General features: G+C 43.9%; 1 protein-coding gene across 1 annotated transcript; it reads left to right on the top strand.

The window, feature by feature from the left end:
* The first annotated feature begins 846 nt into the window (after nucleotides 1–846).
* Nucleotides 847–8,577, top strand: LOC114602719 (uncharacterized). The gene is made up of 3 exons (XM_028741260.2): nucleotides 847–971; nucleotides 2,018–2,127; nucleotides 6,791–8,577. The coding sequence occupies exons 1-3, from the start codon at nucleotides 847–849 to the stop codon at nucleotides 8,428–8,430; spliced, it is 1,875 nt and encodes a 624-aa protein (XP_028597093.2). The 3' UTR covers nucleotides 8,431–8,577.
* Nucleotides 8,578–13,461: the final 4,884 nt, after the last annotated feature.

Genomic DNA, 13,461 nt, shown 5'->3' with positions numbered 1-13,461 from the left:
TATTTCCCATCCCTGACCACTGAGTTGGAACTCATCAGCACTTGGAGGGCATCAGCTAGAGAACTCTGTTTTAAAGCAACATTTCATTTCAGTGAAGTGTAAACATCTTGTTGCTTGCTCTGGTGGCATAAAAGAAATATTCACTGCATATAAATGTGCGGCTAATTTGACAGTGAAGAAAACTATAGCACAGCACTTACCCTCTGAGGGACTATGTCATTTCTTAGGCCACATCCATACCATACATTTGCAGAACTAATATACCACTTTAACATTATGGCTTCCCCCAAAGAATCCTGGGAACTGTAGTTTGTTAAGGGTGCTGAGAGTAATTAGGAGACCTCTATTCCCTTCACAGAGCTTCAATTACTAGAGTGGTTTTACAACCAATTCTTCTTCCCAGGGAACTCTATGAATTGTAGCTATGAAGTGGTATGATACTGATTGAAATGTATACTCTGTATATACTCTGTTTCCTGTAGTGATGCCTGTGGCCCTGAAAGGCAAAGACTAATTCTCAGATGCACCCAGCTGAGGTTTAAACCAATGGCTTTTAAATTTTCATTTGCTATACACAAAGCAGTTTAAAACCATAGATATGAGAATATACACAGCAAAGATCACACATCCTATAACAGTCCGATCTAATGCAAATAATTGTTAATTAAAAACACGAGTATAAAAACAAACCAATTAAAATAATTGGCATTGATCCAAGATCAAAGCTGGTTTTATAATTCATAGACTAATGTCAAGACAGTAAGCCTGCTCTTCCTGCCTAGTTCTCCTTCTGCTTTCTATTCTGCAGGGCCAGGTACTTACGGCATCTCCTTGTCTCTGCCCTGCATGGGTCAGCCAAGACACCCCAGTGTCCCTCCAAGTCTCTCAACAGGACAGACAAAAGATGAGAAGGACTATTATGAAGTCCTGGGCATTCCCCAGGGGGCAACGCATCACGACATTAAAACGGCGTAAGTCAGCCTTCAGAGCATTCCGTTCGCCCGAGGAACCGCCAGCCTTGAGGCAGCTCTGTCTGGCTCACAGCCTCCATTCTTCCCTCCTCATCCCCAGCACCACATTTAGGCTTCAAAAGACTTTCCTACTGAAGCCAATAGGATTTGTTTTCAAGCCTAATTGATTTCTTTTCAAGCCAGAGTCACAGCTAGGGAGGGAAAAGTTAACCTTCCCCCTTGCCAAAAATGCCTTTGCATCATACTTATTTAGGCTGGAGAAACTCTTCTGTTGGCTTCAGTAGGAAGGTTTCGTGAGGCCTAAATGCAGCTAGGGAAGGGAGGAGGCAACATTGTGTGTATAGGACAGAGAGGAGGGGGAGAATGAATGAATGAATGAATGGATGGATGGGTGGGTGGGTGGGTTGTGTGGATGAGATAACAAAAGAGTATGTGCTGTTTTCAAAAGAGAAGCCAGCATTGAATCCTGAGTCACCTATTATGAAATGGACATGTATATATACTTTTAATGGCTAGGAATGGGGATTTGTTATGTTGGGGCAATGAAGAAGCACTGAATTCTAATACCTTCAGAAGTCAATGAAGTAAGCATTTTCCTTCTTTAGGGTTGGCAAAGTGTTTGATTTTGAGTTGCAGAAATAGATTCCAAAATATATATATTTGCTCAGGTGGTTAATGGGTGGTCCCAAACAGACTAAGTTGTTTCCAGACGGTCAGGAGGTTTGCACAGATCTCTCACCCATTCAGGTAGATGCCATCTTATGTCCTTTGTGCAATAAATAGCATCTACATAACCCACCTGTGAGGAAGGGGTACAGGGTGATAAGTAGCAAGGAGCACTACAGTACTCTTGTACAACAAACCTGGTTCTATTTGTAGAATTTTGCAGTTAAAAAAAAAGTGATGGGGAGAGCACTGGAAAGTGGGAGATAATTACCAATTGGCAGAGTGGTATAACCTCTGCACAAATTTCAGGATGAATTGCTCAAAAAATAAACAGGCCATCAGGAACCTAATTCTTTACATCCTTTTCTTTAACTGAACAGGTACAGAGCGAAACTGAAGATGTGGCATCCTGACAAAAACCCAGATAACAAAAAAGAAGCTGAAGAGAAGTCAAAGGAGATAATGGAAGCATACAAAGTGCTGTCAAACTGTAAGGGCTCTGACTCCTAGACCCTTCTGCTGTTCTCACTTCACTGGGGCCTTGGTTTCCCAATGAGACACAAGTTGACCCTAGTTGCTGATCAGCAAGAGAGTGAGGGAGAGTGTCTTTTCAACCTGCCCTATGCACTGAAGCAATCCTGGTTAGAAATCCACACCAGTAATCTTCAGTCTTTTCCCACCTGAGAAGCATCCTTAACCCCAACCTGCAGCATGGGACCCACATTTATTTATTTTCTAACATATATATTCCCCTTCTCCTTCTCTCTGGATCTCTCTAAGAGTCTACGGGCTTAACCGTCTTCTCCCTGGGAAATGCAGTTCTGGGTGGGAACCAGACGGTGATAGATCTCTCTTAGCACCTGTGCCAAACTGCAATTCCCAGGCTTGCAGGGGGAGAGGCAAACAAGAAATGGCACCAGTATATACCCACACTATTTTCTCTGCCCACTTTTCTTTTTCTTTTAAAGCAAACTTTGTGACGCCATTGCTATAACCCACCTTATGTCAGACTGGCCCAAACCCAATAGATAAAGAGCAGCAGTCTACACACATCTGGGGGCATCACCCTCTTTGTTTACATGGACAGGAGGCTGGTGTCCCATTCGTGCCTCAATGTTTCCATCCTCCTTTTGGGGAATTGCTTTGGGGTGCTCTTCTGAAGTAGTAGAGCTGCAGGGAAACATGCAGTTTTGCCATCAGTCCATGTCCTATTAGTAGGTGCCTAGAGCTTCTCTCCTGCAATATGCCTTCTTCTTTAGACAGCTGCCAGCATTTCTGCACATTTTCATGGCTCCCTATGCTGCTGCAATTGACTATAACTATGGACAGGGGCATAAATTTGTTTCAGGTTGCATTTTAATGCAACTCTACCTTATTCGCGCTTCCCAAACCAAAACACAAGCCAAAATGCAGCTGTCCTTCAACATTCACACTTATCTGAATTTTGCAATGCAGTTCTGAAAACAACAACAACAACCCCTAAACACCTGTGTATACATTAGAGGAAAGTAAAAATGCATATAGCAAAAACAACAAACAAAAATGATTCATGTTAAGAGAAAATAGCTTGCAAAAACTAGGCAAAATTGCATACAGATATTAGAAGAAATGTCGATGAATTTTCACATAGACTTAAAAAAGAAACGCAAACTGGTGCAGGAATGTGGTGAATTGAATTTAAAGATGGAAAAACTAAAAAAAGGGAGAGAAACTGAAACTGGCAGGTTTGTTTATCCCTAACTGTAAGCTTCTTAAAAAGCTGGTTAGTCACCGGGGGGGGAGGGGGAATACAATAAGTTTCCGTTTTATGGGTGCCTTGTGCCTAGAGGAGTGGTAGTTTTCCAAATCCTGAGCCAAGTGCTTTCAGCTGGCTGCAGCAGGGCTGGAGAACTTTCAGGTATATCTTCTGCCTTTCAGCAAACAAGCGTAACCTGGATTGCTCCCTCCAGAACAGACAGAATGAAAAAGGTGAGTAATTTCACAATTCAGTCTCATGTTCCTGAGAGGAAATGGAGAAAGCCACCATGAGGAGTGTCTTTGTGGAGTTCTTCTTGATCCACACAGCTGCAACCATTGGCCAAATAACATGCGATGAGGAATGTGTGGCAGCCAGTGACCTGCCTTTCCTATCTTGCCCCGGTAATCTTTAGCTAAAGTAGAGCTCCAGTGCCTTGTCATTGGGTGCTGCTTGCAGGGGTGAAGAAATTCAGAGTGTGATGATGCCACATGGCACTTCTTCTTTAATTACATGTTACCAGGGAGACCGAGATCAGCAGCAGCCACTTGTTCCTTGTAGCATGTGTTTGGGACCCAAGGCAGCGGAAGGGAAAGAGTGAAACATCTTTCTAATTGGATCCAGCTTTGACTTAATCCCACTGAGGTTGTCAGCTCAGCTGACCTGCACTGAATCCTGGGTCAGCCAGCCAGAGGCCACACAATTAATATAAGAATGCTGTTTGCCTCTGGTTGACCTGGCAGACAGAGATCAGATCGAGCATAATCAAAATCATTATCTGATGCATGACAGAAAGTGCTGTATTGACATGCTGGGTGTTAGCTGGCTAGCTCAGTTGTGGGTGCCTTATTCCTGCCCACCACTCTGTTACAGGTTTATAACCTATTTCAAAGCATGTCATGTACTTTTTAATTTTCATAGCTTTTCAGCTCTCAGTAACCTGCACTGCATAGCCTTTTGTGCTTAGCTACTCCAAGTGGAACTTCCCTTGACGACTGTTCCAAAGCTGTAGCTTGTGCAGAATGTGTTGGCTGACTTTTTACAACCTTGGAGCCACGATTCAAGTGCTGGTTCGACCTATAGAAGAGCTAAAAAGCTGGTATCTGGCATATCTAATAAACAGTTTCCACCCCTTCCTTTGCATAATTATTGTTGGCTGCCTTCCCAGTAGTGTCCTCCATCCAACAATAGGCCAGACGCACACAGCGCCATTTGCAGTTGCTGCTCCCCAGAATCTCTCCCTCTGGGATTTGAACATTTAAAGATGGGAAGCACTATTTTGAGTGAAGCAGGCATCAGTAGCTAGGAGATGTTAATGAGCAGTGCCCGGTTTATCTGCATATATTATTTAGAATTTAGTTTTAGTTTTAAAATATGTACAATGGATGTTTCCAAACATGTTTGAAGTCTAAAATAAAAGGGACAAAACCCCGTTGGCTAATAACACACTTTCTCAGTCTTATGCTTGAAATTTCAACTCCTTCATGGAGAACCAGTTACTTAGCTGGCCAGAAGGTTGCTTAAGCAGGTGTTTGCCCAGCTGAGCCCAAGCTTGCTTTCCAATTAAGGGTATAACATGCTGTTGAGAACTAGCATTGCTGCAGCTCGTCTGCCTGCCCTGCAGCCCGACAGTCTGGCTGGCAGGTGAGTCAGGCAGAGCAAGGTAGCATCACTAAAGCTGTAGAGATGCCTGAACAGCCAGAGAATAAAAGCAGGACTGATGGTGCATCCGAAGCAGGTTAAAGAGAAAGCAGGAGAGACTGGAAGCTAGCAGAGGAGGATAATGGATGCAACTGGGAAGGAGGGAGCTAAAGTAGAAGGCAAGGGAGAGGAGGAAGACAAGGAAGACAGAGAAGGTGGAGAAAGCATAGGCAGTATAGAAATAGAGGAGAATGAAAGGGTCAAAGGGGGACAGGGCTCCCTTAGAGGAGCAGGATACAAGTGGGTAGAAGTGGGTGGAGTTATAGAGCAGAATGTCCCAGTAGTGAGTCAGAAAACAGGAGAAGGAAGTGTAGAGGTTGGTAAGATCCTACCACTACAGATACCATTGGGATCAATAGGAAAAGTTAACTATTAGAATAAACTTTAACCACCATGATATATTAACTGATGAGTCATCCATTGTTATTTAATCTTGTCTTCTGTTGCTTGTATTGTCATATATGTTAATTCAATGATCCATCTATCTATGAATGAACAGAGAACAACTTGGGTCTAATGATGCAAAGAGCCCTGACCACTTCAGAATACTGTAATGGGCTCACCAGGTGGTCTCTAAGAGACACCCTGGGGTCTTATAGGAAATATGGTGTGGTTTGCACATGAGCTTTGCTGACTTTTGCCTTCAGGTAAGATGGAAGTGCTGAGTATCCCAGGCCACAAACTGAACTGTCCATTAAATAAACTGTGGCAAATAGGCTCACTTCTGAACTCATTTTTGCATCCATTTTGATTGGTTCTGGAAACACTAGAACAAGCCCTATAAGCTAATTTACCTTGCCATAAAGCATCACAATTAAAGTTGTTAACATGGAAATCAAAGACATCTTTCTGATTTTGTAACATCCTTCAAAGGTAGCCTAGACCTGTGTGTCAAACTAGCACATCACTATTCCCCATTTCCTATCTTGCAACGAAATGCTTTTGTCTCCTTTTAGGAGAAAATATTGAATCAGCCTGACTTAATCAAAACACCTGTATAGTTTATTTGAACAAGTTGTGTTCACAGCAATGCTATTTTTATAACTTATACTTTTATTATGCTCAGGTGTGAGCCAAACACATTTTTGTACCAGTTAGCTTTTTATAATACAATATATCTATGTAACTTACATCCATATACACTTTAAAAAAAGAAACTGTATTTGATGTAGTTCTATTAGATGTTGCTAAAATTATTTTGCTTTGATGATAGTAAGCTATGTTTAATCAAAATTGTTGCAGGAGTTGCATTGTATGTACTTCGGGCATATGATTATCAGATCCTTTCAAGAAGTTGTATATTTTGTGGAATGCAGTCTTGTTTTTCTTTGATAATTGAGAAAGATTAGAAAAATGCATCTCCTTCAAAGGACGTTGGGTATAAGTATCTTTCTGATATATTAAATTGTGACTTATGCTTTTAATTTCACTTATCTTCTTTTCTGAAATGCTTAAGTTCTACTAACTAAAGGAAATGTATTTGTTATGCGCCTGAAGATTCATCCTTGAACATTAAATTTTCTGTGTGCTTATAAGAAAGGGGACTTATCCCCCCGTTAACATGGCGGTTGTTGCAGAAGGAACCAAGGTGAAAAACCTGTCAGACTACAGTCTGACAGACTACAGACAACTGTTTCCACTGCATAGAAATCAGGCTTAGATTTGTCCTGTGAACAGAGCAAAATAGTCACAAGACTAAAAATTTGGTTTATTGCAGGTGTGATGCCTGCCCATGAGAAACACAAGAGTAATACGGTAGACGAGAAAGACCACACCAAGCCAGACAAACCAAGTTCTCAGGATGACGAGTTGAGTGTGGAGAATGACAAGAGCTCTTGTTCTGAGTATGATGACTCAACATTTGAGTCTGATGATGAGTCGTCGAGTTCAGAGCATTATTCCACCTTGAACTCTGATGAGTCTAATGAATCCAGTTCTGAGTCCAGTTCTGAGTGTAGCAGGTCAAGCTCCAAATCCAGTGAACCGAATTCAGAGTCAGATTCTGAGTCCAACGATCCAGGTCAGAAGCCTAGCAAGCCCCTTCCTTTGCATCCACGTAGAAAGCCTCACAAAAGACACCGGGCAAAGCATTACCAATTGTCTCCTGAGAAAAAGGATTTTCCAGTCGGGAAGGGTAAGCAGACCCAGGATGGGAGAAAGAGATTGCAGACTAGGGAGAAAAACCTGCCTGTCGAGAACAGCGCATTGCACACTAGGAGCAGCAAGTCTGGTAAACAACCTCTTGTGGAGAATAGCGAGAGCACCAACGGGAAGAGGAAAGCCCCAACTGAGAAGAATGGGGCCTATGCAGAAAAGGCCAGGCAACAGAGCGAAGATTGGGAGACCCATACGGGGAAGGCTAAGCTTCCCAAGCTAAAAACTGAGCTGCATGGTGAGAATAAGCTTCATACAGGGAAGACGAAACAGCGGCATGAGAAGTCAGAGTCAAGCACCAAGAACAAGCTTCGGAGTGGGGAAGCTGATGCTGCCCCTGGAAAGCATGAGATGCAAACTGAGAAATTTTCAGCACAGAAACATAGATCCCATCCAGGACGTGAACCTGATCGTGGGACAGAGCAGTGTGCTGGGCAGAAGGAACGATCTGACAAGCAGGAGCCACGTATTGGACACCTGAGGTACACTAGGAGGAAAACCTCACCAATCAAAAGTAAGGAGATGTCAGGGAGGGTGACTAAGTTGATATCGCCAAAGTTGAAAGATGGAAAAGCAAAACGTTCCCAAAAGGGTGAGCTGCAGGCTGGGGAAAACAAGACGCACGCCGGGAAGAGCAAGGCTAATGTCCAAAAGAAGGCACTGAATGATGAGAGGAGTAGGATGAAAGTCCAGAAAAATGAGTTGCATGCTGTGAAGAACAACATGGCAGTCCAGAAGAAGCAGCTGAATGCTGGGAAGAGCAAGGTGCAGGTCCAAAACAGTGATGGGAGAGGTAACAAAGTAGACCCCCAGCACACTGAGAGCACTATGCCTGCTTATACATGGAAGGTGCCAGCTACCGTCTGGCTTGGCCCAGCAGAAAATACAGCAAGGTTTCTCTTTGGTGGGGCCCCCGAGTTCTCTGGTGCTGGCCAAGCACCACTTCCGGCTAAAAGAAAACCACGTGGAACGAATCAGGCCATGCAAGTAAACCAGTGGGAAAATATCCAAGCCTGGAATAGAATAAACCAGTTAAATCCAAGGAAGAGCATGCTTCTTCCACATATTGACGCTCCAGCTCATAATGGAAAGACTTGGTCTCCATATTTAAGTAGCCAAGGGGAAATGTTTGACCTAAATGCCCCATCTTCCTGTCCGCGATGCTCCCAATGCTGGTGCAAGCTCTTTCAAGACAACCTGTGAGTGCGGATGAGTGCTGGGCACCTCCAGGAGTGAGTGTTTGAGAGTACAATAAAGGAAGGGTCAGGAACCCAAATTTTATTTGTTCATACTTGGTGCTTGCTCTTACTCAACAAGATACATGGGAATTATTATGAGGCTACCCAGATGCTGGACTCCCAGAATCCCTCAGCCCCAGCCAGCAAGGGATGATGGGGGTTGTAATCCAGTAACATCGAGAGGGTCACAGGTTTTCCATCCCTGAACTACCGTAACAGATGCAGCAATGGGAACACTGAGTATCCAGGGGCTGATGTGGAGAGGAACAATGGTGCTTTGGCCCAGGGATCCTTTTTGCTGAAATAGTTGTCTGTCCCCAGTATCCATGACACTTAAGCCACTTGCTGCTTTGTCTGAATTTATCCCCACAGCATTTACTTTTCCTCCTCGACACTCTGATAATTTCTGCCCCGATTGTCCATGCCTACATAAAATGCCAACATATGAACATCCAAAGACCTCAGCTGGATGAAACTACTGGACAACTTAGTTCAGCACTTGACTTTCCACAGTGGCTAACCATATGTCTTCAGTAAGTTCAAAAATGGGTATGAAGGCAATAGGCCCAGTGCTATTTTTCAAGGAAAAGAGATGTTGGAACTCACCATGAACACCTTATATGGCAATGGCGCCAACCTGAGAGGTGCCAGAACTGAGTTCTGGTGAGTTCCAGCTGGGGGAAAAGCCCTGAGTAGGTCTCTTATGGCATGCACCTCCCAGCCTCAATCAACTGGTATTCAGTTGAATACTGCTCTTGAACATGGAAGCTCTGCTTATCCAGAATTTGTCACACTGAGTTCACTGGAACTTACTTCCCTAGTAAGTGTTTAGAACAACAGAAGTTTTGTTCCCTCCCTGCTTATAAATAAAATGTCCATGACAGGAAGTGAACAATGTAACACCCATTTTTGAGATAGGGATCCGGGGGGGGGGGGGGGCAGGAAATTATATGATGGTTAGCTTAACATCTATTCTGGGAAAACTAGTGGGAAACATTATTAAAGACTTAATTACAAAGTATACAGGCGGGTGATTCCACTATCTCTGGCACCACATTAAGGGGCTATTATCCAGGTTTTATTCAGGTTTCATTATTGAAGAGATGGGGGATCAGCCATTAGGAATGCTTCTTTTCCCCAGGAGGTCTTAGTGTAACCTGATACCTGACTAGTACAGAACTAGCCTGTTTTGAATGTCTACTGCCACCTCCCCCACTCCATCTTGAGACTGTAATCAGATGCAGGTCACATGGCTTTTTCCTACCCTTACTCTGCTTTCTGTCTGCCGTCTAGCCTGATGTAGTTCTGGAGAAGTCGAATGCTTGTACACTATTTTGGTTGACCTGCTAAAGGTATTTTCCCTAATATGGATTGTGACTGCCATGAGTTGTAACTGAGTGCATGGACATATTTCAAGAGGTTTGTTTTTGTTGTTGCATAATTTTCCCCCCATTCATCACTCTGCAAACAGGAGCAGAGCAGGACAAATCTCTTAGGAGATGTATGTCAAACACGATCATTACTGTTTTATGGCCTGTCTGAAGCTTCCTACCTCAGGAATCACTGGGACACTCTATGACTACCTATTAATTATATGCACCTATTCATTACATGACATGCATCACTTATTAACAACCATGCCAGCAGTTTGGCTTGAGAAAATTCATGGATTATCTCCCTCTGGGATGAACCAGAACGAAAAACACAACAGGAGGGTACCAAGGCACTCATTGCAGTGTGAACTGCACAAATAGGAACAACAGTGTGAGCACAAATAGGAACAACTGGTTAGGTTGTTATCCAAAGCAACTTGTCCAACACTCACAGATTTAGCTTTCTATGGCATTGAAAAAAAAATGAGATTGTGACAGACTGTGGGGGGCACCTCTGTAATATCAGTTGCTGGCACCACCTCAGCTTTTCCCTAGCTTTGAAGCCCAAAGGCACCTCAAAATTATGGGCTTTCTCATGATCAGGGAAATAACATTCCTCAGCCAACTGATCATCATAATTGGACCGACCTCTGATTCCCATACACCTAACTAAGCAGGCATTTACTGCAGACCCTCAAAGTGTCCCTATCTTCCAGGGTCATTCCTGGATTTACAGAAGCCGTCCCGGTTTCCGATTTGATCCTGGAATGTCCTGCTTTTCCTTAGGACATCCTTATTTTCACTGAAAAAATGTTGGAGGGTGTGGAGTTATGCGACCCTGAGCCAAGGAGACAAGTACAGTGGTACCTCTGATTACGAACTTAATTTGTTCTGGAGGTCCGTTCTTAACCTGAAACCGTTCTTAACCTGAGGTACCACTTTAGCTAATGGGGCCTCCCACCTCCGCTGTGCAATTTCTGTTCTCATCCTGAGGTAAAGCTCTTAACCTGAGGTACTACTTCCGGGTTAGTGGAGTCTGTAACCCGAAGTGTTTGTAACCTGAGGTGTTTGTAACCCAAGGTACCACTGTAGCTGTACTGTCTTAGAAGACACCTGAAGTCAGCCCTGTATAGGGAAGTTTTTTTAATGTTTAATGTTTTATCATGTTTTTATATATGCTGGAAGTCGTCCAGAGTGCCTGGGGTAACCACGTGTAAAGAAAAGGTTTCTTTCTAAATCCCCATGATGCAACTCAGACTAGCTTGGAAGCCATGTGTTCTGACACATTAATGCCCATTCATCCCAGACACATGGAGATCGATGGTAGTTTCTCAGGGGTGAGCAAAAGAATACTTGACACACGCTCAGACACACACTCTTCTTTATTATTTCTTTGCATGTTCTAGAACTGAGCCCTGTCATGTCTGGCTGCAGGTGGATCCTAGCCAACCCTACACACAATGGGAAGCCAATGACAAAACAGTGTTATTCAGGGACCCACAGAAATGATGTTATTTCACAGTTTCATACGTTCATTTCGTACAGCAGATCACACACAGTGCCATATATTCCTTACCATTTCCTCTCCATGTCTGTGATGAATCCCAGCCTCTAGTTGTCACATGGTGATGCCCTGGCTTGGAGTCCCCCTCCCTCAATTACTAACCCCTCCCAAGTACCATACACTTGGGCTATGACCAAGAGCTTGCAGCCTCACCCCCCTGACATCACAATCTGCAGAAGATTGTCATTGGTTGCAGTATATGCTCATCAAGAGAGGGTAGATGCAAAAGGATGATGGAGAGGTCCTGCTGTCCTTTCCTATGTCCAAGGCAGCCAGAGGCAGAAACAGAGGCTTTGGGCAGGTATGAAGAGCCAGAGGTATTGAGTTCATGATGCAGATAGCATGCACCTTCTCCCTCCCTCCTGAAACAATAAGATGAATCCAGAACTCCACAGCAAGAGGGTGGAAGAAGCCAAATGAGGGCTATGTCTCCAGGGATGCAGATGGAGAAGAGTAAAGTCTAGAGAGACCCTGGAATACAGAGATCAGAATCGGGAGGTTAGACCCTTAAGCACAAAAATGTAAGATGAGCCTGCTGGATCAGGCCAATGGCTCACCTAGTCCAGCATCCTGTTCTCACAGCGGCCTTCCTGCTATTTTATATCTGCATTCTTGAACTACAAGTCCAGACAGCAACTCAGTGGTGGATGGCTGTGGGTAACCAGTCCAGACATCCGCAAAGCCATTGCGCATATCTATAAAGCATGTCCTTGGCATTGCTTAAAAAGACATAAAAATATGTAGGTGGAAGGAAACTTAATGGAATTCCCTTCAGAATATGGATCAATGTATTAATATTCTTACAATATTCCAATGTATTAATATTCCAATGTATTAATAATCTCTACCTGGCCTTGCAGGGATTTGAACCTGTCACTATTATACCACAATGACATTCTCAAAAACAAAGCCCCCTTTTGTCCTTTTGTCCTGGTGATCTTGTGTGCATAACATGGATTAGTGCAGGGGTGCCCAAACTTTTTTCAAAGAGGGCCAGATTTGATGCGTGAGGGCCGACCAAAGTTGTTGAGCTTCTTATAGGATTGAAGTTGCGGAGCTTTTTTTAAAAGGATTTTACCCCAGGACATATACTGCTACAGGGGCCAGATTAAATCGGCAGGTGGACCGGATTAGGCCCCCGAAACAGACTTTGGACATGCCTGGATTAGTAGTGATGATATAGGGCAGATAACAGAGTGAATATGTGTTGCAGTGCAAATCCTGTAATATTGTCTGCAGTCTGCGCTAAATGGAGGAGAGGTGTTTCCACTGTTTCCACTTGTAAAGATCCAGGGCAATTTATTGCAGGTATATATACTTAATGATTTACAACTTGGTTATCAACACAGGCCAAATACCTTTTTATTTTATTTAAGTAAAATAATTTGTGCCTTTGTGATGCTTAGCCAGGACCTAGGGCCACTTATTCATTTATAATACTGTATAGTGCAGCGGGTGGCGCTGTGGGATAAACCACAGAGCCTAGGACTTGCCGATCAGAAGGTTGGTGGTTTGAATCCCCGCGATGGGGTGAGCTCCCATTGCTTGGTCCCTGCTCCTGCCAACCTAGCAGTTCGAAAGCACGTCAAAGTGCAAGTAGATAAATAGGTACCGCTCCGGCGGGAAGGTAAACAGTGTTTCCATGCACTGCTCTGGTTTGCCAGAAGCGGCTTAGTCATACTGGCCACATGACCCAGAAGCTGTACACCGGCTCCCTTGGCCAATAAAGCGAGATGAGCGCCGCAACCCCAGAGTTGTCCGTGACTGGACCTAATGGTCAGGGGTCCCTTTACCCTTTTATAGTGTAGAACAAGGGAGTTGGTCAGCAATGTCCTCCTGAGGTGGAAGCACATGCCACCTGCAACTTATGAGGGGATGGGATAGTGGTGGCTGCACATAAAGCTAAACTGTGTTTTGAACAGACATCTTGTATTAGGTACTTTCAGCAGAAGATGTTTTGCATCTGGCATCAGTTGAGTGCTTCTGAGAGCTGGAGTGGGTGAGTGTGGAAGCCTGGCTGGAGGATGATCAATGTCCTACCATGTTCTCCCCTAATTTA

Source organism: Podarcis muralis, chromosome 1 (genome assembly GCF_964188315.1).
Source record: "Podarcis muralis chromosome 1, rPodMur119.hap1.1, whole genome shotgun sequence".
Classification (NCBI taxonomy): domain Eukaryota; kingdom Metazoa; phylum Chordata; class Lepidosauria; order Squamata; family Lacertidae; genus Podarcis; species Podarcis muralis.
The sequence above is the reverse complement of the archived record's forward strand: the minus strand, read 5'-3'. Positions and strand labels throughout refer to the sequence as shown.